The sequence below is a fragment of the Camelus dromedarius genome, chromosome 31 (assembly GCF_036321535.1).
Source record: "Camelus dromedarius isolate mCamDro1 chromosome 31, mCamDro1.pat, whole genome shotgun sequence".
Classification (NCBI taxonomy): domain Eukaryota; kingdom Metazoa; phylum Chordata; class Mammalia; order Artiodactyla; family Camelidae; genus Camelus; species Camelus dromedarius.
Genome location: NC_087466.1, coordinates 4,444,261 through 4,467,230, shown reverse-complemented (window position 1 = coordinate 4,467,230; position 22,970 = coordinate 4,444,261). Strand labels below are relative to the sequence as shown.

General features: G+C 40.8%; 1 protein-coding gene across 6 annotated transcripts in view; it reads right to left on the bottom strand.

The window, feature by feature from the left end:
- The window catches only part of EIF4ENIF1 (eukaryotic translation initiation factor 4E nuclear import factor 1), a 39,338-nt gene that overhangs the window by 6,128 nt on the left and 10,240 nt on the right, over positions 1–22,970 (bottom strand). For 5 of the 6 annotated variants that reach the window (XM_031443128.2, XM_031443125.2, XM_031443126.2 and 2 more), the window contains exons 3-14: positions 19,990–20,063; positions 17,728–17,855; positions 14,756–15,042; positions 14,320–14,521; positions 10,824–10,999; positions 6,966–7,101; positions 6,575–6,754; positions 5,531–5,763; positions 3,315–3,386; positions 2,689–2,872; positions 1,639–1,718; positions 1,146–1,288 (exon numbers count right to left, since the gene is read on the bottom strand). In XM_031443128.2, coding sequence (XP_031298988.1) covers positions 1,146–1,288; positions 1,639–1,718; positions 2,689–2,872; positions 3,315–3,386; positions 5,531–5,763; positions 6,575–6,754; positions 6,966–7,101; positions 10,824–10,999; positions 14,320–14,521; positions 14,756–15,042; positions 17,728–17,855; positions 19,990–20,063 — 1,895 coding nt within the window. The remainder of the gene's footprint in view (positions 1–1,145; positions 1,289–1,638; positions 1,719–2,688; positions 2,873–3,314; positions 3,387–5,530; positions 5,764–6,574; positions 6,755–6,965; positions 7,102–10,823; positions 11,000–14,319; positions 14,522–14,755; positions 15,043–17,727; positions 17,856–19,989; positions 20,064–22,970) is intronic. The other variant, XM_064481055.1, reaches the window with a different exon arrangement.

Sequence of the window (22,970 nt, the reverse complement as noted above, 5' to 3'; positions counted from 1 at the left end):
GTACAATACAAAAATAAAGCGAAGCAAGGAGAAATCATGTCTGCCAGGGGACACAACTGTATACAGTGTTCAGGAAGGGCCTGCCGTTCGATACTAAAATTAATTGAAGGCTCCGCAGACACTGACTCGGATCTACCTGTTAGTTTCAAGTAAGTCACATTTAAAAAATCTGTTTCTTTGTAAAATTTAGTTCTTTAACCCCATCTACCTCCTAGAGTTGTTCCCAAGAGCAAGTAAAATTCTGGGTATCAAAAGTGCTTTGAAAGAGTATGGGTACTAACTGGTCTCAGTTTTCTGAAAGTGTCAACGTATAAGACCAGCTGAAGCAAGACACTGAGACACTGATATGGCAATTTTAGAAATGACTTCTTAAACAATGTGACTTCTAATATAAGAAAACATAAATACATTTTAATTACCAAGTACTATATGGGGCAGGAATATAGTGTTCAAGAATGCACATTTTGGTGATAAAACTAAAAATATGAAGGTGGTGATTACTTTTAAGGGCTTGACAATGGTCACTTCTAGGGGAGAAAAGGTATTGAGATAAGGCACATGGAAGGCTTCTGGGTAGCTAACAAGGGAGATCTGCCTTATAATCAACTACACATTTGTTTAATGCAGCTTTTTGTGTCTGTTCCATTTCACACAAAAAAAGAACAATACTGCTACCCCTTTTGCCCCCAATTCATGGTTCACTTCATCTCACTACTTGTTGCAACCAGCAGAGAGAATGCGAAGAGAGTGAAACCAGCGATCATTTGTTAACAGCTCTGTTCAGCAAACCCAAATCAAGGGTCAGTCTGACATCTAACAAGGAATCTGTGGGGAAGGAAGCTAAGTGGAGTTTTATTTTTCATCATCTCATCAGCATAACTGCAAACAAGTAGCTATGCTACCTACACTGGTAAAAATGAATCCTTTAAATGAATATGACTAAAATTACATAGGATGACAAACCTATGCCCCTGCAGTAGAATTCAATCATATGATTTTCTCTAAACTTTCAGGAGATGGAATTGGCACCACATATCGTACAGTATGTCAGTGCGTACAATAGAAGTTATACTACGGATAACTAATTTGCTACTCTGAGGAAAAATAATTTATAAATCTCCACAAGGGTAGGATTAGTAATTTACCTGTTTCTGAATCCGTCTCTGGTTCTGTCCGCTTGCGGTTTGCCAAAGCCAGGCTGGTAGAAGTTTGCTGCCTGCACTGCAAGGTCGTGCGGCAGGGCCAGCCCCTCCAAAGCCGCCTGCTGCAGTTCTAGCTGGCTCATCTGCTGAACAGAAGTGGCAGAGGAGGGTTAGCAGAAGAATGAGGACAGTCAACACACCTTCTCTCTTTGCTCACTTAGAGAAAGTATATTTAAGCAGCACCTGAGAGAAACTAGATATTGCAAACCTAACTAATTGTGCTGCCAATCCACTGAACAGGATTTTAGCTATTTAAGTATGACTTCACATGTTCATAGTTCATATAATTTCACCAACTTTCTAGCCTTCATTGAGCTTGAATTATAGTTCAAAACCACTTCCAAGCACTGTACCAATTTAATTCTCCATCCCACAAGCAACAGTAAGGGTGAAAAGCAAGCCAACAGACTGAGCGTGAGAAAGAGCTCGGCCAGACCTGGGCTGTGACAGGGCTCATAGGCTTGCGCACGCCTTGGAATGGATCTCCGAGTAGCTGCTGTGGTCCTGCTGTGAAACCTGTTGGAAAGTTACAGTCTCCGTGAGTGTCAAGACAGCAGCCGCCCACCAGGCAGGCACCATCACTGATGCCTGCTGCTCCACGCCGAAGACCACCTCTGCCAGGAAGTACTGAGATCCCGGGCTGATGATGCCTCTCTCCTTCTGTGCGCCCACAGTGGGCTAAGTGGACCTCAGTCAGATCATTTAATGACCCAAATTGCTGGTGTATCTATTTTCCTCACTAAGCTGTCAGCTTTGTCCCTTTTAGAGCTGAGTCCTCTGTCTGTTAGAGAAGATCTTTTCTAGCTAGTGATCTGGCCCACCATCATCAAGCCAGCTGATACCAAAGCAGAGACCAGTGCTTTGTGGTTCATACTCTTTCCACTGCATCCTCCTAACTCTGGAAAGATTGCAAAAACTTCCTTTCAAGGTATGACTGGCGGGGGCCAGAGAAGCCAGGAGCCCAACGTGGTCCAAGGTGGTAGGGACACTCTGAGAATCTGCACAACACTTTGCTAAGACAGCCTTCTGAGTGCTTCTTCCATTCATTCTTCTTAAATTATTCTAATTTAGCCACAAGGCCTAACAGTTGATTGTGCACAACTTCATTAGGCTGGTAGAGAGCCACACCCTGACTTCTCCATACAGGAAAAACCTAAGGAGCCAAAATAACTTTTTTTGCTTGAATTCCCAAAATAAGAAAAATGACTGAAGAGCTGGATCCAATTTAGATCAACCTCAAGAAAAAAATACAAAACTGTAACACGAACATACTTAACTGGAAGAGCAGGTAGATAAATAAGCTATTTTCCTCATTTATGTCCTCACCACCCACTGAAAAAAGCATAATAAATGAATACATTTCTTTTTAAACTGTTTAAGGATGCCCATGAAAAAGAGCTGGCCAGTTCCAGGGGACTGGTACAACCTCTGCGGGGGAAGGGGAGGGCATGATGAAGGGGACAGGCCTGCGTCTGCGAGCATTTACCAACTGGTGAAGGTATTCTGGGACGAAGGTAGTCGGCTGAGGCTGCTCTTGTTTGAAATGCCTGTGACAAGGGAGGAGAGGGTGCTCTTTGCCCCAGTAAAGATGTCGTAGGCTCCAAGCTCCCCATAAGGCCACTCAGAAGATTGGAAGAAGCAGGTCTCTGAACTGGTGGACCCAGAAGTTCCTAAAGGCAGAAAAGTCAAATCGTTGTGAACAAACCTGGTCCTTCCTCCTAGTCAGAGGTTGTGGATTATGGATTAAATTTTTGAAATCAATGATTAATCTCCCTCATTCTCCACTGACAAACTTGGCACATACACACACAACAAATTTCTCTGTACGTTCAGCTAGCAACATTTCCTTTAAGTTAGTGCTACAAACATAGGTTAGATACTTTAAATCTCCAAAGAAATTGCAAACTTGCAAACTGGAAATCAAGGGCTTAGTCTGTCCTCTTTTTTAGCCACCTCCCCACCCCACACTGAGATTAACAGCGACACAACTATGCCAGGCAGTGACACCACATCCTTCATTGCGAGGCAGCATGGAACTGGACCACTACACAAAACCAGTTCAGAGGACTACTGTTCAGGACTCCGAGGCCTCTGTATAAGATTGTGAAGTACCTGCAAGATGTTCTTAGGGACAGGCTGGCCTGGAATCTCAGCAGGGGACATCAAATGGCTTTCAAGGTTTCGCTAAAAAAGTCAAAGGAGAACTGGTTTTAAACTTCTATATATTTATAGATTAATTTGGGACCAAAAGAAAACACTAAAAACTACCCAGGGAGTTGGCACTTAACCGCAGAATGACGTCCAAATCACAGAAAACTAACTGAGATCAACTTGTTCCACCCTCTCATCACACAGATCCCAAAGATCTGGGAACAGGAAGAATCTTCACATGTATGTGCAAGGTCCACTCAGAGACCCTCAGACAAGGTCGTTTCCTCTCTGTGGTAAGCTCAAGTCCATTTTACTATTTCTAACATTGTGACCAAAAGGGGAAAAGAAAAATGGTGAAATAGGGGAACGCTTATTTAGCAGGAAGTCACAAGTAGGAAATTCTGATAATTTATACATTTTAATTTTTGAGACAACCTTTGGTACCCATTATCTTTAACACGTACCACAGATGGTACAAAAAACCTAGTAAACAACACGTGAGTTTGGCTAGAATTGTTATAGTTCAGGAAATTTGAACTTCATTGTTTTGAACAAACTGTTCTGTAATGTATGGTTATCTCCAATATGACTGAACCGAAATGGATGGCGGCAGATCAGAAATAGTATACACATAACACACACAGTTGTAGTAATTACAGACTTGATTTCTCAGGTAGTCCATGACTTAACAACAACATGCAAATCAAGCAGTATTTTGGGACAATACCTGGGCCACTTATTACATTATTTCCTTGTTGCGTTCTTTCTAGGTTGAGTTTGTGTTACTCTTTACCTAGCAACTTAAATTATATCATCCATTCCTTTATGCATGTATTTGAGGCTCATTCCTTGAGCTGAAACCAGATATATTTCAGAGCACAGAAACCCCAACATCAAACCCTAAAATCATACCTGAAACAAAAATATTCAAGAGCATCAGGTAAACTACTGAATTCCCCCACTCCCATTTCTTAGTCACTCACACACCACTGTAGTCGGCACCCAGTCACCAAGGTATAAAGGTAACGAGAAAGCAGAACAGGATAGTCTGCAGTCCCTTTAGTCCTCATTTGAAAGCATTCACATCTAGTAATTCTTTGTAGGGAAATTATTCTAAAGCAGCTTACAAGGAACATTCCCCTGTGACTGGCGTGGTGTGGTCAGATGCACAGGAACAAGCCTATCTATCTGAGATGCCTCCTTTCAGAGGTAGAGAGTCAGGCAGGTAGGCCAGGGACAATGGCACCTATTAGGACCTAACACTAATTGCTGGTCAGATAAGAAACACCAAAGATCAGCTGCCCTCCCTTGGTACGAGGCGCAATGAGTCAAACAACTACTGCCATGGTTAACCTGTAGTTCCCAGACGAGACGGCGTCAGGAGAAAACAAGAGGCAAAACTCAATTTGATAAATTTGCTGTAACTTAGCAACTAGAGTAAGTCTATGTTTATGTTTTTATTATTCAGATTTACCGTTTCTCCTATCACTTTGTAGCATCAAGGGTTAGCAACACTGACAAACAGACTATGGCTGAGAGCCACCCTCTAACGTGTTGTAACAAAGACCAGTATGTGCTACATACCTGCGTTTACTGACATGCAGGCACCCTGTAACCCTACTGAACGCCTGGAGGTGTTTTACAAGTTTGCAGTCAAAGCTTTTTCTATTAGTAAATTAACAGAAAGTAACTGTCTTGAAAAATCCATCTTAGATACTTTACAATAATATGTGTAACTGTCAACAGCCTAATCAAGCAAGCAAATGATCCCAGGTGTCTGGAGGTAACTAGAAGGTGTGAAAAGAAAGATTTTACTATGAAAATATGGTAAGTTACTTTAACTTAAGTAGCTGAATAAACAGAAAACTTTCTTGAGCTCATCCCGAAAGATATTTTTACACTTCTTTAGCAGTGAGTTAAGATAAGCAAGTGGTGTCTGCATCTTTCAATCCATATACTGTCACCCACAACATGTACAGATTAACCACAAGTCTGCTTTTTTCTAGTAACAAACAGTACAGTGGTAATTAACACACAAAAGCATCAAGGACCAAATGACCACTAAAGAATTTCCAACTTACTCAGAATACCTTTTTAAAAAATCCATTTATTGCGATGGGAGGTGGAATAGAAAGAGGGAAAAGGAGAAAAGGCTGGGATGTGTGACAAATACTTACGCTGACTTTGGGCTGAGAAGGCAAAGTCCCACTTGCCTTCATGGTGCTCACTAGCTTGTTGAACGCAGTCATATCTCCATCTTTTTTGAGCTGTCGATTGCTGGTCACAGTACTCAGGGTCTCCTCTAAATGTTCTGCCATAAAAGGAGTCGAAGTCTTCACTTGCTGGTCCACCTTCAGGCCCTTGAGCCCTGCTTCTACCTCTTCCACTGAGAGCACAACCCCTGAATGTGCTGAAAGGTTGGGAAAGTCCAGGTTAAGCCCAGCAAAGGAATATGTTTTAGGAGTTCTTTTTGCTTAACGTGATGGTGAAGGTGAAACCGATTTATTTCACAGCTGAAGTAAGGCTGTCAGAAAAGGCTGACACTAAAAACAGACCGACGGAAAAGACTTTCAGATCCTGCAGGGGGACGTTTTATAATGAGTCTTCTTGAGACCTGCTACCAGGGACAGGAATGCCAGGTAGCCCAACGCCAGCAAGAGCGCCTCCTGCACCATGGTTATTACACGACTAAGGTTTATGCTGAGGGCTTTTAACCTCAGCAGGAACGCAGCAGCCTGGGGCAGAGGTTGAGGAGCTGCCAAGTCACGCTCAGGAGGACTACAGCATTCACTGGAGTGTCATAATCAGGCTCCAGGTAAGGAGGGCTTGGAGGGAAAGTTCCTACCACCGGCCTCACGACCCACTGACTACTAGATTCTCAAAGAGGTGGTATTATTCGATTAGAAAGTGTTTTTGGGTAGGGGGTATAGCTCAAATGGTAGAGCGCATGCTTAGCATGCACAAGGTCCTGGGTTCAATCCCCAGTACCTCCTCTAAAAATAAATAAATAAATAAATAAATAAGCCTAATTACTTCACCACCCCCCACCAAAAAAACCCAAAGAAAACAAAAAAAAAAAAAGTGTTTTTGAAGAATATTAAACAAAACCCACCATCTATTTGACTTCTGATGAGAACAGCAGTCTGTTAGAACCAATTCTGCGTTTAGACTGATCATCCAAATGTTTCAGATATCTAAAGCAGACTGTAATAAATACTTACAGCTCTCTTTAAGCTTTTCTTTATTTGCAGAAAGGCTGGAAAGGAGAGGTTTTAAATCCACTTTGGCTTTCTGTAGCATTTCTAGAATATCCACTTTATTTTCAGCATGGTCTTCTAATGGTATAGGAGCAAAATAATTCCCCGAGTTCTGTCCAGGAGAGAGGATGGCTTGTTCCAGACCTAATATTGCAAGTAAATATATTCATAATTAACTGGTCATGATCAAGTACAAAAACATATCATCAACAATATTAAGAAAACACAAATCGAAGGTTTTATCAGTATCCAGAGACCTTTAATGCTAACAGACCCCTGCCTAATGAAGACAGAATGAACCATGTCAGAGAAAGCTCAAGTCTACATCCAAGGCCAGAATCTGAAGCACTTTTACCTGCAAGTCTTTCCAGTTCTTCATGTGGTGTTGACCCAAGACTGCTGGATCGGCTTCCTGATCGGCTCGGGTTAGAGAACCACCTACTGAACCGACTGGCAGAGACTGACCCTTCTCCCAAAACATCTTCTATCATCTAAAAAGAAAGGTAAAAGGGGTTAAGATGATAGTTTCTAGGCAAAAAGGACAAGAAGGTTCAAATCTTAAGAAAGGGTCACTTACTTTGAAACTTCCTTTGATGCTGCTGATCTGAAGGTAAACACCCTCAGAACTTAGGATTTTGAACATCGTTAATTTTTCTTCCCCTCCTGGATCATTTCTGAGTAACCAAGACTTGGGCATAACCAACCATGTCCTTTCTAAGCATACAGAACAAAACCTCTGTGCCAAAGTATTCTGGCTTTCTATCTTCGCCTCGTTAGAAAATCCATGAATGTTCTAAGGGGGCATAGTTGCAAAATCAAATCAGCACCAGAGTAAAGCAGCCCATTGCCAGGCTGAAGAGTGGCCATCAACCAAGCATGGAGAGCTGATGAAAAGCTCTGCTTCAAAGTTCAACATCCTCAAGATTGTAATGAACACCACAAAATCCAATGCAGATACTTTTAGAACCCGAAAGCTAAAAAGTAGAGCTCATGAAGATCATAATTCCAAGTCAAAGTTTAGAAAGTGTGTCAGAATTTGAAAGATGAACATTCAACTGATCTCTAATATCTCTTGAAACTTAATGGGAGGTTTTCAGGTGTTTGTTTTTGCTTAAATCTGACCTCCATAGTTTCTGGTTTAATAAGAGCAATTAAATGATGCTCTATGAGTAGAAAAAATTTCTTCAACACTGTTTCATAGTAGTAATTTCTACTACCAACCCTTCTTAAAAACTAGATTTAAGCATTTTTTACCCGATTATAAATCTAATTAAAGATCCAAACTGATCTTTATGCAGTGTTCTTATTAATATTTAGAAAAGACAAGATAAAGCAAACGTCAATCCAAAGATGAGGCACAGCCTTGAAAGTAAGGGATAAACTTTCACTTCTATACCAATGATAAAAAAAAGGGTTCCCCCAAAACCGGTACACAGATGAGAATTAGGAACTTTGTTTTATCTGAAGTCTAGAACTCAGTTTCTAGTCAAAGTTCAGTAGTGGAAGGTTAAGTTTATACTTTTATTCCTATCTGGAAGAATTTTCTCCTAACACATACCCAATCTAAGCCACAAATAATTCTCTTGAATACAAGGATAAGGGATTTTAATTCAAGACATCAATTTGATTACCCGTGGAACTTCTATCTTCTCAGGTATTATGCAGTTTCAATCACATTCTACCTGTAGACTCTCACACCTTAAATAGTACTGACTTTCAAGTGCATAATTTGCAATCATTAAATTATAAGACAGGCATTATGAAGTGATGTTTCACTGTGAAAAATTGGGAATTGTACCCAAAATACACCCACCTCGGAGATAAATAGGAATTATTTTAAAAATAAAAGCTAGAGCTATTAAAAATATTTTAATTTTGAAAAGACTTTGAAATTTTACAAATAGCAAAAATAGTTTTGCACTTTAATCCTTTTATTTCCTCTGATCACACTGTTTAGGAAAAAAGCCAGAAGATATATAGGAGGAACATGAAAAAGTAAAAGATGTGAATATAAAGTATCTGGACATTTTCTAAAGATCTGACAGTAAGTGTTGAGAAAGTCATTTCCATATCTTGATCAGTGACTGTTTCTATTATAGAAACTAAGTTTTATTATAGCCAAAACATAAGTAGAAACAAAATCACTTTTATACACATTTACTAGAAATGCCAATTTCAAGATACTAAAGCATTCTGAACAACAAAACAATCCTGAGTTTATCTGTTCAGTCATTTTTACCACAGAGCCAGTTGGGGCATTCCACAGTAGCGGTGCCTCGCTCCGTGCCTTGGCACAGGAGATGGAGACCTCAGCTCTGACCTCTGCTGCATCCTTGTCTGCTATCAATGGGTCAGGAAGAGGAGACTGAACTACATGCTGGTATGTTTCAGCTCTTTCTAGACGAGATTTTTAATACTTAAATATTTTACTGAGGTATAGTTGATTCACAATGTTGTTAGTTTGTGGTATTACAGCAAAGTGATTCAGTTAAACACAATTTTTTTCATTTCCTTTTCCATTATGGTTTATTACAGGATACTGAATATAGTTCCCTGTGCTATATAGTAGGACCTTGTTGTTTATTTTATATATAATAGTTTGTATCTGCTAATCCCAAACTAATTTATCTGTCTGCAACACCTATCCACTTTGGTAACCATAAGTTTGTTTTCCATGTTTGTGAGTCTGTTTCTGCTTTGTAAATGAGTTCATTTGTATCATATTTTAGATTCCACACAGAAGTGCTATCATATGGTATTTGTCTTTCTGACTTTTGTTACTTAGTATGATAATCTCTAGGTCCATTCATATTGCTGCAAATGGCATTATTTCATTCTTTTTTATGGCTGAGTAGTATTCCACTGTGTGTGTATGTTTAATTGTGTGTGTGTGTGTGTGTGTATATATTGTATATATATATAAAACATCTTTAACCAATCATCTGTCGATGGACATTTAGGTTGCTTCCATGTCTCTTGCCTACTGTAAACAGTGCTGCTGTGAACACTGGGGTGCATGAATCTTTTCAAATTATATTTTTTTCCAGATAATGCCTAGGAATGGGATTGCTTGATCATACGGTAAGTTTATTTTTAGTTTTTTAAGGAACCTCCATACTGTCCTCCATAGTGGCTGCACCAATTTACATTCCCACCAACAGTGTAGGAGGGTTCCCTTTTCTCCACACTCTTGTTATCTGTAGACTTTTTAATGACGGCCATTCTGACCGGTGTGAGATGTTACCTCACTGTAGTTTTGATTTGCATTTCTCTAATAATTAGCAATGTTGAACATCTTTTCACGTGCCTGTTGGCCAGCTCATCTTCTTTAGAGAAATGTTTATTTAGGGCTTCTGCTCATTTTTTAAAATTGGGTTTGTTGTTGTTGTTGTTATTGAGCTATATGAGCTGTCTGTACATTTTGGAAATTAATCCCTAGTTGGTAGCATTGTTTGCAAATACTTTTTTGCATTCCGCTAAGTGGTCTTTTTATTTTGTTTATGGTTTCTTTTGCTGTGCAAAAGCTTTTAAGTTTGATTAGGTCCTATTTGTTTATTTTTGCTTTTATTTGTATTGCCTTGGGAGACTGACCTAAGAAAACACTGGTACAATTTATTCCAGAGAATGTTCTGCCTATGTTTTCTTCTAGGGGTCTTATGCTGTCCTGTCTTACATTTAAGTTTTATATCTGAGGGATGTCATACTGTTTCTACTTTAAAAGTCGAGAAAGACTAGATCTCACAACAGTTTAACAGCAACAACAATAGTATCCCATATTCCTTTTCACCAAAGGTTTTCGGAACCATCACATCACAAAGGTACCACCTAACAGGTCAGCCTTACGCAAAGAATGCAGATCAGTGCGACACCATTCACCAGTTGTAAAAATCCACCTCCACAGTAAGCCTTAACAACAAACACTTATCTACTTAAAAATAAAAGTGGACAATGTTCTTAAACATCTGAAGATTCTTAGTCCAATGCTAACAGCCTGGAAAAAGTGTTAACTGGTATAGAATTCTCACTTAGTCATTTCCACTAAGCCTCTCAAAACAATGCCAATAAAAATTCAAATAATATTTAAGAACAAAAGCCAAAAAACCCCAAACCATCTAGCACAACCATACTCTAAGAAGAGGTATCTTAAAGACTCGGGTCAAATTTAACCCTGCAGTTGCACCATCCGTGTTTGTAAGTGTGCTGCTACACTCACCGAAGCCAAGCACGGCACCTTATCAAGGTTAAAGAACTCATTAAAGTCAAATTCTCCTGGGGACTGCTCGGGCAAGACGGCGTCCCTCGGCACCTCCTGATCAGCAGCAGGCTCCTGCGCGAGGATGACCTCCACCTCATCCTCTTCGGCCACGCCTCCATTGCACTCGACTATGCCTGAAAGCAAAACCAGGACAAAGAGTCTGATCAAGCAAACCACTCCAGACTTACTCTGTGGCCTCAGCCATCATCACGCATGCAGAAGAGACACAGATGACTCTGAAAGCAGACTTCTCGTGCTGGTACAGGACGGGCAGCAGTAAAACAGCTCCCTTCTTATGGGAGCTGGCGGAGGGAAAAAGCCTTAATAACAAGCCAGAACACCAACACGACGTGGGATTATGGTCCCTCCTCTGTCCATTCTTCATTTTCTATACGGTAGTGATTTTTTTTATTTAAAGGATAGCCTTTGAGATTCTCTTACTGCTTAAAAATGGAACCAATTTGGCTCTGCTTTCACTCACGCCTCTGCATCACCACGTTAAGTCGGGGTCAGCAACCTGAGGTATTTACGTGAAACAGCACAAAGTCAGTTTTCACTTGCCTACAGATTGCAGTTCATCCTTCAAGGCAAAGCTCAAATGTCACCTCTACTGGGAAGCTGGCCTGCCAGCAAAATAAATCACCACCTTCTCTATGATCTGTTCTGAGTACTTATTGCACTTTGTTATGGTAACCGTCTGTGGGACTGAACTTTCTGAGGGCAGGTTAAGCTGCTCTAATCAGCTTTGTCTTACTCCGTAGTGCCTGGTACATTTAAAGTTCAGTAACATCTGGTTGTTGTTACGATGGGAAGGTGAGTTCTTAAGTGATGCTACCAAGTGCTAATGTTTGAGGATACTAACATGTTAGTTCTAGCCAGAGGATGGGCAAAAAGCAAGATCCTCTGGATAAAAATAAACTTTTTTCTTTTAAAATTTAAATGCACTGGAAAATACTGGATAATCAACTTTTTAATTTGAAAAACAGAACTCCTAAAGCTCTACCCAGCAAAAGCACCTACATAAAAGCTGCCTGTAGTTTCAAGATCACAGCCGACATGAAGTTCTCCTAAAAAACAGTGCCAAAACCTGGACCCATCGCTTCTCAGAAGTCCCCAACAGGACCACAGTCTTGATATTATTCAGCCAAAGTATTCCAGACAAAGAGAGGTTAAATGCTATCATCTGCCTTCATTCCAATAACACTTCAAAGAGCTAGACAGCAAGGCAGGGGACTACAAGAACTGAGAGGCCAAGTGGCTTGCTCACCCAAGGTCTCAAAGCTAGCAGGTGGCAGAATCTTCAGCCCTGGAAGGCCAGCAGCACTCTTCCACCCAGGCTGGCACATTTGTGAGCCATGGACAAGGCCACAGGCAGCCTTCCCCGTGGGTCAGCACATGCTTACTGCCAACCAGCAGAGGCAGGTGCCGTTCCTTAAAGACTGACATTTAACTACAATGACTGCTTTGGTGGAGATACTTTCCTCATTTTACAGACAAAGAAACCCTGGAAAAGGTAGACAACTTAACAGCCTAATCAATGTCATTTGTGTCCTTTTCCACTAGAGCAGTGCTTCTTCTGAACCCACTTTATCCACCAGAACCTGCCTGGCCACTTCAGGAGTGACGAGCCACATACACTGCTGCAGCTGTGTTACCCTCACTTAAGGATGAGAGCTGGAAAAGAGTCGGTGCTTGGTTCATACACTTACAAAAGAAACTTTCTCCTATACTCTTTTATTTTGTGTTGAGATGAGGACATCTCTTAACAGATGAAGGTTCCTGAAAGCAGCAAGAATGTTCCAGATGTAATTTTATGCCAGCTTGAGAGCAAACTGGGCTTGACAACTGAGAGCGGATAGGAATATGCATTAGCAGACAAACACAACTGGCCATTTATTACGATAGTCTCAAAAGCCAGGGACCCAGGAAAGATGATTAAGGGCAAGTTATATCCCATTTCAGAATGAGCATATACTTTCACTGGAGAGAATGCAAATTAAACTTTTCTATCAATGGAGGGTTTTAACCATTTCCTCCTTTTATGTAGTTTTTTGGTTTATAAATGTGATACATATTCAAATTGTTTCATTCATCACCATACATACAACACCTAGTACTGGGCCCTGTAGAGTGGGTGCTCAACACACACATTTTAAAATCATGCAGGCAAGGAACACGTCTGTCTCGTTCACTGCTAAGCTCCCAGCACTACTGTGTGCCTGCAGGGAATTCTACAGACTGAGTTCAATGGAAAGCTGGAATACAGACACAAAAATGGACTCAAAGGAACTCATCACCACCCCCTCTTCATTCTTGCAGCCAAGATGAAACGAGAGTACTTGTTTATCTTCAATACAGTAGCTAGGGCAGACTAGGGACCTTCAGCAATCAACCAGTGGGGCAAGTGAGCCAGGCCCCCTGGGTTCCACTCGAGACTCTGCCATGGAACCTGTGTGACAGGGTCTTAGTTGTCACCTCAGGCCTATTATCTCTTTTTGCATCTATAAGGTGAAGAGGTGACACTATTTATTTTGCTACTTTTGGTTCCTCCTCTGTTGAAACAAGAATGGCTGGAATTCAGATTTCAGCTGTTAAGAAAAGCACAGGCTTTTTCTCACCAGAAGCCAGACCTTTACCATGAAGTGAAAAGACCACACTGGCCAGTGCTGCTTTAGCCTGACTGAGAATGAGACAAGGGCACACCTCAGAGGCAGTTTAACAGCAAAGTCTCCCAAGTCACCCACCTGGCTCTTCACTAGCCCAGGGCTGGCCACCTGAGAGCCAGGCACAGCCTGGCGCACGGCTAGTGGGCTCCCACCCTGCACCAGGCACCCCGCATACATTAGCTCTGGCTTCTTCAGTTTAGCGAAGGAGACACCTGAGAAAGCAAGTTTGGGAGAAGCCAAGAAACAACCAACTGACCTAAGGGAGGCCCTAACACCATGGGCTCTGAAGCACAAGCATCCTGTTCAACTCCAGCTTCACCATTCACTTCCTCAGTGTCCAGAGACAAGTCACAGAAGCCCCACGTGCCTCTATTTGCTCCTCTGTAAGATGGGCCCGATAGCACCTACCTCACAGTAGATGTTAGGAGAAGCAGTATATGGACAAAACACTCACCACTGTGTCCAGTACACACGTTCTCAATAAACGAGACCTGTCGTTATTTCTACCACATGCACTTACCTCTGTGGAACCCTTACGAGTTCACACTGCTCTTACTGGGTAATGTGAGACTTTTCTGTTTAGCTCTACAGGCAGAAAAGTTGAAAGAAACAGTAAAAGCTACACACAGTGAATCCACACTTAGGAAGCAGTTTCAAAATCAGGCTTCAACATTAAAAACTTGCCACTTTTTAACAACTGGTTTCCACTCCTAAGTGTACGATTAAGCCAATTATAAGCACATCTCATCTGAGAGCAGTGAGCTTCCCTCCCCGAAGTTTTTGCTGACCTTCCTTCACAGAGGCTGTCCGTCGCCTTGTTCTTTTTCTCCCCTTATGATCTTCTTCCAGTATCTTATCATCAAAGCCAGTCAGCTCAATGGTTTCAGACTGACTGGTCGGTCCAGCTGAGAACCACTCTGGTTCTTCTTCCGTGTAGGAATCATTTCTTCTACGCTCACCAAAGACACGCTTACTATCCCCAAACTCCCTCTGGAAAAGTACACAATGCAAGATAAAAAATAAGATTCTAGTTAAGGCATTTCTACCTCAATCAGGTCTTGGTGAATGAAATACTGCTCAGTAGATCAATGAACACCCTTTGCTGTAGACCTGGAGCACCTCCCCACCCCCAGCTCTCTCTGGCTTAAGAATGGGCTACGTTCACCCAGCATCACAAAGAAACGTGGTGAACACGTGAGGTGCCAGAGGATCGAGAAGACAAACCCTGAAACGCTTGTCCTTGTAGTCCCTCTCTCGGTCTCTGTCCCTCAAGTCCCGCAGGTCCTTATCGCTAAGACGGTGATCCTTCTCAAAGGTCCGAGCAGAGATTATCCTTCCACTGCCAATCCTTCGTCCACCAAGCAGGCGGAGCCCATCAGTGTCTTTCTCCAGCGGGCTTCCTGAGCGCCGGGAGCTAGTGGCAGCCGTTACGTGGCAGCCCCCTCCGAAGCTTCGTCTCTGCGGGCTGAGAACAACGTCTAAGTCATCTTCTTTCACACGCTCCCGTGGATCTGGAAAGATGCCGGAAAAGGAAAGTTAAGCAAACCAGCAAGGGCACTTTTGCTCCTCAGGTGGTCTGTCCATGACTGGTGGCCGTGGGGGTAATGGAAAAGTCACCACTAAAGCAGCTACAGAGTAACATGTACATTACCTCTTCAAAGAAGACTGACTGAGCCTTCTGCTTCTCTTTGGAGAAATAAGTGTACCTCATAATAAATGATTTTCCATGATTAATCTCCACAATCCCTTTATTTTGACTAAGTCCTTACCTAGGTAATTATTAGCAAATGTTTAGTCAACTAATAAACTAGAGTAAGTATCAATATTTCAAACAGTAACTACTTAAAAAGTTAAAATGTCTCTTCAACAAACGGTGTTGAATAGGTGGATATCCACATGCCAAAAAAATGACTTGAAGTCATACCTACTACCATATACAAAAATTAACTCAAAATGGATTATAGACATGACACCTAGAACTATATAAAACTTCTAGAAGAAAATATGGAGAAAATCTCTGTGACATTGGGTTAGTAAAGTTTTTTTAGGCACAATACCAAGAAAACAATTCATTTAAAAAAATGATAAACCGCTTCATCAAGATTTAAAACTGCTCTTTGAAAGGTATTGTTCAGAGAAATGCAGACACAAGTCACAGACTGGGAGAACACATTTCAAAGGCATGCATCTGGTAAAGGACCTGTATCCAGTATAAATAAAAACCCTTAAGTGGGGGAGGGTATAGCTCAGTGGTGGAGCACATGCTTAGTTAGCATGCACGAGGTTCTGGGTTCAATCCCCCATACCTCCATCAAATAGGCAACTAAACCTAATTACAATTACCTACCCCCACCAAGGGAAAAAAAAAGCACAAGTGGAGGATTAAAAAAAAATTGTGAGATCTCTTAAAAAAAAGAGAGAGAAAAAGGAAAAACTCTTAAAAACTCAAACAAAAACAAAAATGGATAAATGGTTTGAATAGACATTTCCCAAAGAAAATACATGGATGGCAAATAAGTACATGAAAAGATATTCAACATTATTCTTTAGGGAAATGAAATTAAACAATAATGCGATACCACAATACACCTATCAGAATGGCTGAAATAAAAATGATTGACCGTTCCAAGTGCTGGTAAGGATGTGAAGCAAGTGGAACTCTCATATACTTCCGGTCGAAATGTAAAATGGTACACCCACTTCAGAAAACAGCTTGACAGCTTCTCAAAACGTTAAAGCATATGTCTATACAGAGACTTCTACACGAATGTTCAAAGTAGTTTTGGTCAAAAACTGAAACAACCCAAATGTCTATCAACTGTGGCAAATTCATACAATGGAATACTACCAGGCAATAAAAAGGAACGAACTATTTATACACCCAACAACATGAATCTTAAAACAATTATCCTAAGTGAACGAAACTACCCAAAGAGTACATACTCTATAGTTTCATTTATATTAAATTCTAGGAAACGTAAACCATAGTGACAGAAAGTAGACCAGTGCCTCCCCTGGGGAAGTGTGAGGAAGGATGCAGCAGGTACTAGGAGACTTTTAGTGGTGATGGAAATGCTTATTACTTCAATTGTGCCAATGGTTTCATGATGTATACACAAGTCATCAAATGGTACACTTTATGTGTCACCTACTGTATGCCAATTTTATCTCAATAAAGGTGTAAGAAAAGTAAAAGTCACCACAGACACACAATTTCTTCCTAGGACAGTCAGAAAACTAAATATAAGTCCAAATGAGGAAAACCTTTAATCCTCTCACCAGAAACACTTCCTAAAATGTTTTGGTGTGCACTTTAGAATTTCCATGTAGTATCTTTTTTTTTTTTTTAAATAAGATACAACATGGGCAATTTTGTATAACTTGGTAAACACGTCTCCAATGTTTTAACAGCTGAGCAATGTACTCCTACATATGGATAAACCAAAGTTTACTCCATTCATTTCTACTGCTGAATATCTAGGTTGCTAAGTTTTCATCTTTTTAATAAAGTCTCTGCACATCTTTAATGATTCTGTTAGAATAAATTCTTTGCTCAAGGGACATCACTGCACTACATGTACTGACAAACTGTGTAGAAGGTCTTACAGCTCAAGCTAGAGTCACCCCATCTTCTTTGTCAGTTCCAAGTTTGTTTTATGATGGGTCTTCCGCTCATCTCAAGAGGAGGTCCTCGTCTAACAAGTTCTTTGACGGCTTCTACATAGCCAGGACTCCATTTCACTCTGCAGACTCTGTTCTATTTTAAAGGGGTAAAGGTATGGAAGATCAAGCTTTACTCCAGTCTCAAACCATACCCAAACCCGGTATTCAGATCACAAGCCACTGTGAGTTAAGAATTGCCAGAATTGATTTACGCCTGAGGACGAGTCTCACATGAGACTAAACATAGGCAGCTTTTCGCTCCCTACCACACCTCACTCAGTTATTCACATCAGTGAAAGACATCGGTACTTTTAACATGAAAGCACAAAGCCCAGTACAGCCCACTCACCACTGCTGTACAGGAAGGCTATGATTTTACTCTGGTAGCTAATCAGAAAAAATCCAACTGTCAAGTCAGTTTCCTAATAATGACACTGTCTCCCAATGCATAAAACTCACACAGTGAGAATGAAGTCAGCAGCAAAGAGCATCGTCTCCAAAATTGCTACCCGCATTTGAGTGACTGTGCGTACCTACTATCCTGCGCACCAAGGAAGGCCGGTCTGTATCCAACTCTTTCTTCAGACCTTCCACTGGTGAGCTCCGCCCGGAAGCTGGGTAGAGGGAGGCATGCCACTTCTCAGGGTCCCAGACACCATCACTGCAGGTCAAAGGGTAACAACAGTTAGCACTTGCATTCGTGAACTGCATACGTAGCCTAATTTCTAAACTTCTTCAGTTAGTAAGTTATGGAAATCCCTTTCCAATATAAAACTTCATGGATGCCATCAGAATGATTACCTCTTTTAAGACGAAAACAACTAATAATTTCAGTAGCACTTTGTTGTTGCTCACATTAACAGCAACAGTCATTTGAAAACCAACGGTCTGTGTGTAAATGAAACATTCAGACCACAAACCTTGTTGTTCCCAGTACCTATGCCTGTCCTATACACAGAAATGCTTCATAAACAATGATTACTCAAGTTCATTGAAGATTAGTACAAGGAGGGAAAAAACCCTTAATTCTCTCACTACAAGTGGCTTCTGGAATGGTTGGTGTGTATTTTTCCAGAATTTATAGGTATAGTCTCAGTTTCTCCCAGAAGTAGGACAGATAGCTCTTAAGAGCCGAAAATGCATGGCTTGGGTTTTATTTTGGTACTGCCTCTCTGATGACTGGGTGGCAGGTGGGCAGAGCAGAAGCTTTGGAGCCCAAGGACCTGGTACCAAATTCTAGCTCTGCCATCACCACCAGGGACATCCTGGACACATTACTGAGCTATGCCCTTCAGTCTGCTGCAGAAAGGGCTTCCTCACCCCCAGGTCACACCAGGCTGTGCTACACACCAGCACTGCACTCTGCCCGTGTCCCTCACAACTGTGCTGGCGGTAATGATAAACTCGCACGAGTATTTGACTGTGTCCTCCCACAGACCCTGTTCCATGCCGACGGTGTCTGACAGATTCCGATGCAGTAGCTCCCACACAGCAGGTAGCAGCTAAACATTTCTAGAAAAGGTGAGTAAACCTCTCAAACACACAATGAAGGAGGTATTACCTATCTTCTAGTGTGGTGGTGAGGATTGCTTACTTGGAGTTTAAGAACCCAACAAATTTTAGTTCTCTAAGAGAAAGAGCAGAATGAGAAACTCTTTCCTCCATTTCTCTTATTTTCATTACTATTATTAGGCACAATGTTTCCACTTCAGAATAAAAGTATGTGTGCCCATGATAACTTTACTTTATGCCAAGAAGAAAATAGTTGTAGCAAGAAAATTCAATTTGAGGCGTAAAAAAGCTTTACTGCTTTAAGATGAAAGAAAAAAAAAAAAAGCTTATCTGAGACTTAGCAAAAAATCCGAACCAACTGGAATAGTTATTATTCAAGCATCACTTTCATCAGGGAAAAGTAGTGAGAAGTCTAGATTTAGCAACCTTCTAAACAGTCCATGTACAAAATTTAAAAAGCATATTCTATTCAACCAAAAAATTAAAGACACTTTATGTTAAAAAAAAAAATGAGGGCCATGGGTTCAATTCCCAGTACTTCCTCTAAGAATAAATAAGTAAACCCAATTACCTTCCCCCACCAAAAACAAAACACCCCACAAAAAACAAAAAACGTGGGCCAATATGAACCATCTACCTTGATATTTAAGTAACCTTAAAGTCTTAAGATAGTCATAAGGAGTGCAATGTAGGGATATTGTAAGAGACTGCAGACCACTTTTAGCTATGGCTTTCTCAAACCAAAGCCTTCTACCTCTTATGAAGGAGCCCAAGATATAAAAGGGGTAATCTGAATGGCTGAACTGTTCTTTCGTTTAGGGGGTGGGGAACTGATGAAGCTCAGAGTCCTCCTGATCCGCCCACCCCAGACAGGCCCTTGGAGGAGGACCCTCAAAGCACAGTGTGAAAAACCACGGGGAGAGAGGAGACCCTGGTGAAGACTCCTGTGTTCAAGTCTTAATTCTGCTTTCTGACTATGTGCCTTTGACCAAGTTATTTTCTAGTTTTAGTTTCAAAATCAGTTAGTTGAGAGAATATTGGTTTAGTTGTCCTTAGAGTTCCCTGCAGCTCAAATCTTTGAATAATGGTTTAAAGGAGTAAAGAAACTGATAAAGACAATGCAGCGAGATGCAGTTTGGTCATGTTCATAGCTTAAGAGCAACTTGTTTGTGTGGAAGCCCAATGTCATTGCCCCTGAAATCTCCCCACTCGTAATTCTAGCAAAACGATACAATTCTTAATTTAATAAATTTGGTGTAACAAAAAGTTCACCCCCCAAATACCTGTCGTATTTTTCAGAGAGGCATGAGGGCCTCTGCTTGGAATGAGGGCGTTCTTTTATATCCAAGAGCTCCTCCTAGAAAGAGAAATCAAATGGTGGTTTTTGAACAATATTTCTCAGGCCACATAATTTCAACTTATTTTTGTTCTCAGTAACTGAGTGTCTACCTCAAGCATTTCACATAGTTCTTATTTATTTACACCCTGATTTTTTCCAGGAAGGACCAGAGTCAGAGTAAGTTCAAGGTTCTTACAGGAAGCTCAAGCAGAACTGCAAGTGACTTAGTAGTGATCAGTTTCTTGCTAAAATACATTCTCTCTCTCACAGCAAAAAAAAAAAAAATGTGACAATGAATATATGTATGTTCATGTGTAACTGAAAAATTGTGCTCTACAATGGAATTTGACACAACATTGTAAAATGACTATAACTCAATAAAAAATGTTGGAAAAAAAACATTCTCTCATAAATTTCTGTCCAATAATGTATTCCACAACACTCTGATCGAGGCATAGAAACTTCAGGCTCACATAAAACCTTCAGCTAACCTGACTACTCTTAAATACGTTAGATACCAGTTTGTAAGGGGACAGATTTATTTTTTAATACATAGTAAAACCACCCAAAACACCCATATACCATTTACCTGATTTGCCTGTTGTAAACATCTCCCCGCCCTGCCTCTATGTGCTTTACCATTTGGGCTCTCCATACATAATTTTTTTTGGAGGGTGGGAGGGACCATTTAAGGGTAAATTGCACAAGTTTTAGTCCTGTACCCCTAAACACTTTAGCGCCTATTTCTTAAGAATGAGGATATTCTTTCACAGCCTTTTTTTTTCCAGTTCCATGAGAGAATTAATCCCTATAGAAAATAACGTGGGAGACTATATTTCCACTCTCCCAAAGATTTTACTTGGTCAGTATCATTTTAGATGCATAGGAGAGAAGTGAATCCATTACATTCAGTGGAGTCTTGGGCAAAAGGGCTCACTCACGTCAGCAGAACCGGGTTGAGAAGTGCTGTCGGTTTTATATAACCAGTAACACCTACCTAATCTCTCCCTCTGGATTCCAATTTTGTCAACTGACCCAATAATCTCCCTTATATCACCTTTTATTAGAATCTAATACAAGATCCAGCCTAGAACCAGATATTGGTTGTCATGTCTCTTTGGTCTCTAATCTGGAACATTTCTACAACTTCCTTTGTCTTTGATGACATTAGCATTTCTAAAGAATACAGCCTACTTTTTGTTTTTTAATAGAACATTATTCATTTTGGGTTTGTCTAATGTTTCATGATTAGACGGAGGCTAAGCATCTCTGCAGCAGAACACTAACCTAAGAGATGTCCACTCACAGTATCACCTCTGGACACCTACATCATCCATCTGTCCCCATTAGTGATGTTAACTTTGACCACTCAGCCCAAGTATTCTCCAGTTTTACTCTGTAATTACAACTTTAAAACGTGCAATCGGTATGGCTTTCATCAAAGTTTCCCCCTAAATTTAGCACCTATTGGTGATTCTCAGCCAAACCAATCTTGATTTTCCAACTGCAGGCCTCCTTCCACAATTACCAGTCAGCACTTGGCATTCCCCCGTACACACAAGCCCTCCCTTCTCCATTTCTTTACCTATTCATTACTGGCATGGGCTCACAGATTCCCAGTTTTTCCAATGGTCTTTAATTCATCAATGTCCTTAATTATTTTGGTGCTCACATTCAGAGCCTCTTCAAGCTGGCCCCTGTATCCTTTTGACATGCTCCATCATTTTTTTTAAAAAGCACTTCCTTACTGTCTTATTTTGTACCCATCCTGTCCTCTCCCCAGACTCTGCCATTTCTCTGAGAAATCCTATTTCTTGTAAGTGGGGAATGGTGTATGAAATCAAGACCTGGGATCTGGCTATCCTCATTTGCTTCTAGGCCCTTTCAGCAGAACTAGAAAATACCTGTAGGTATTTATGTGCGCGCACACACACACCTGCTCACATACATGCATATACACACAACCAATGCCTCCTTAAATAAGCATTTTCACAATAAAGTGAAAAAGCAATCCTCAAACTTTCAGTACTAGTAAAATTCTACAACTGCCTTGCAAAGTCACCGTGCGTGACTTTTCTAGCACCCCGTCACAGGCCTCACAACAGAATGCCTGCTGCTTCTCTGACGACTGCTTCCCACGTCTCAGGGTACACATGGAGGGATACGTTTACTCTCAGCCCACAGGAGCCACTGCATGTAAGCATGCTATGAAACCACACCACTCAGTGTTTTCAGACACCTGAGGTGCCTAAATGTCTTCTCCGTGATAGCAATGTGCCCTAGAACTGGAAAACATTTTAGTTTTAAAACCAGAATATCAACCAGGCATTTACAGTTATTTAGGGTTTAATTTATGAATTACGTCTTATCATTTGGGTAGAAATACCTAGAGAAATTTAGAAGTCTGAGATAAACAAAATTCAAAATTTAAGACAATGTCTAGAGGCTACTCAAAATTCTGAAAAAATTGTCAAAGCACTGACATATCACCTGCAAATTGACAGTGGAGACTGAAGTCCAATGAAATCTGCAGGGTAAACAGTGACAGAGGGGCAGATGTGACACAAATTTGGTGGTATGGCATGGGGTGGATAGACCAACAGTAGTTGTGAAGGCAGCAGATGTAACAATACAGAATTCCTAACAGTAGGGCTTAAAACATTTTCCAGTAAAAACAGGAAGGACCTTGCAATATAGGAAATGCTTATACATACACTACAGAAAAAAAGCAAAGCAATTTTCTGATAATAAAAGCAACCCAAAGATTATTACATATCCCCTTACGCCATCACCCTCAAATCCAAATATTAAACTAAAAACCCTAGTATACTATTAAACCAAGGGCAATATATTTCATGCTTAAATATGTATATTCTCAATGTACAAAAACTTGCTAAACAATGGGGCTCCAAATTATAATAGGGA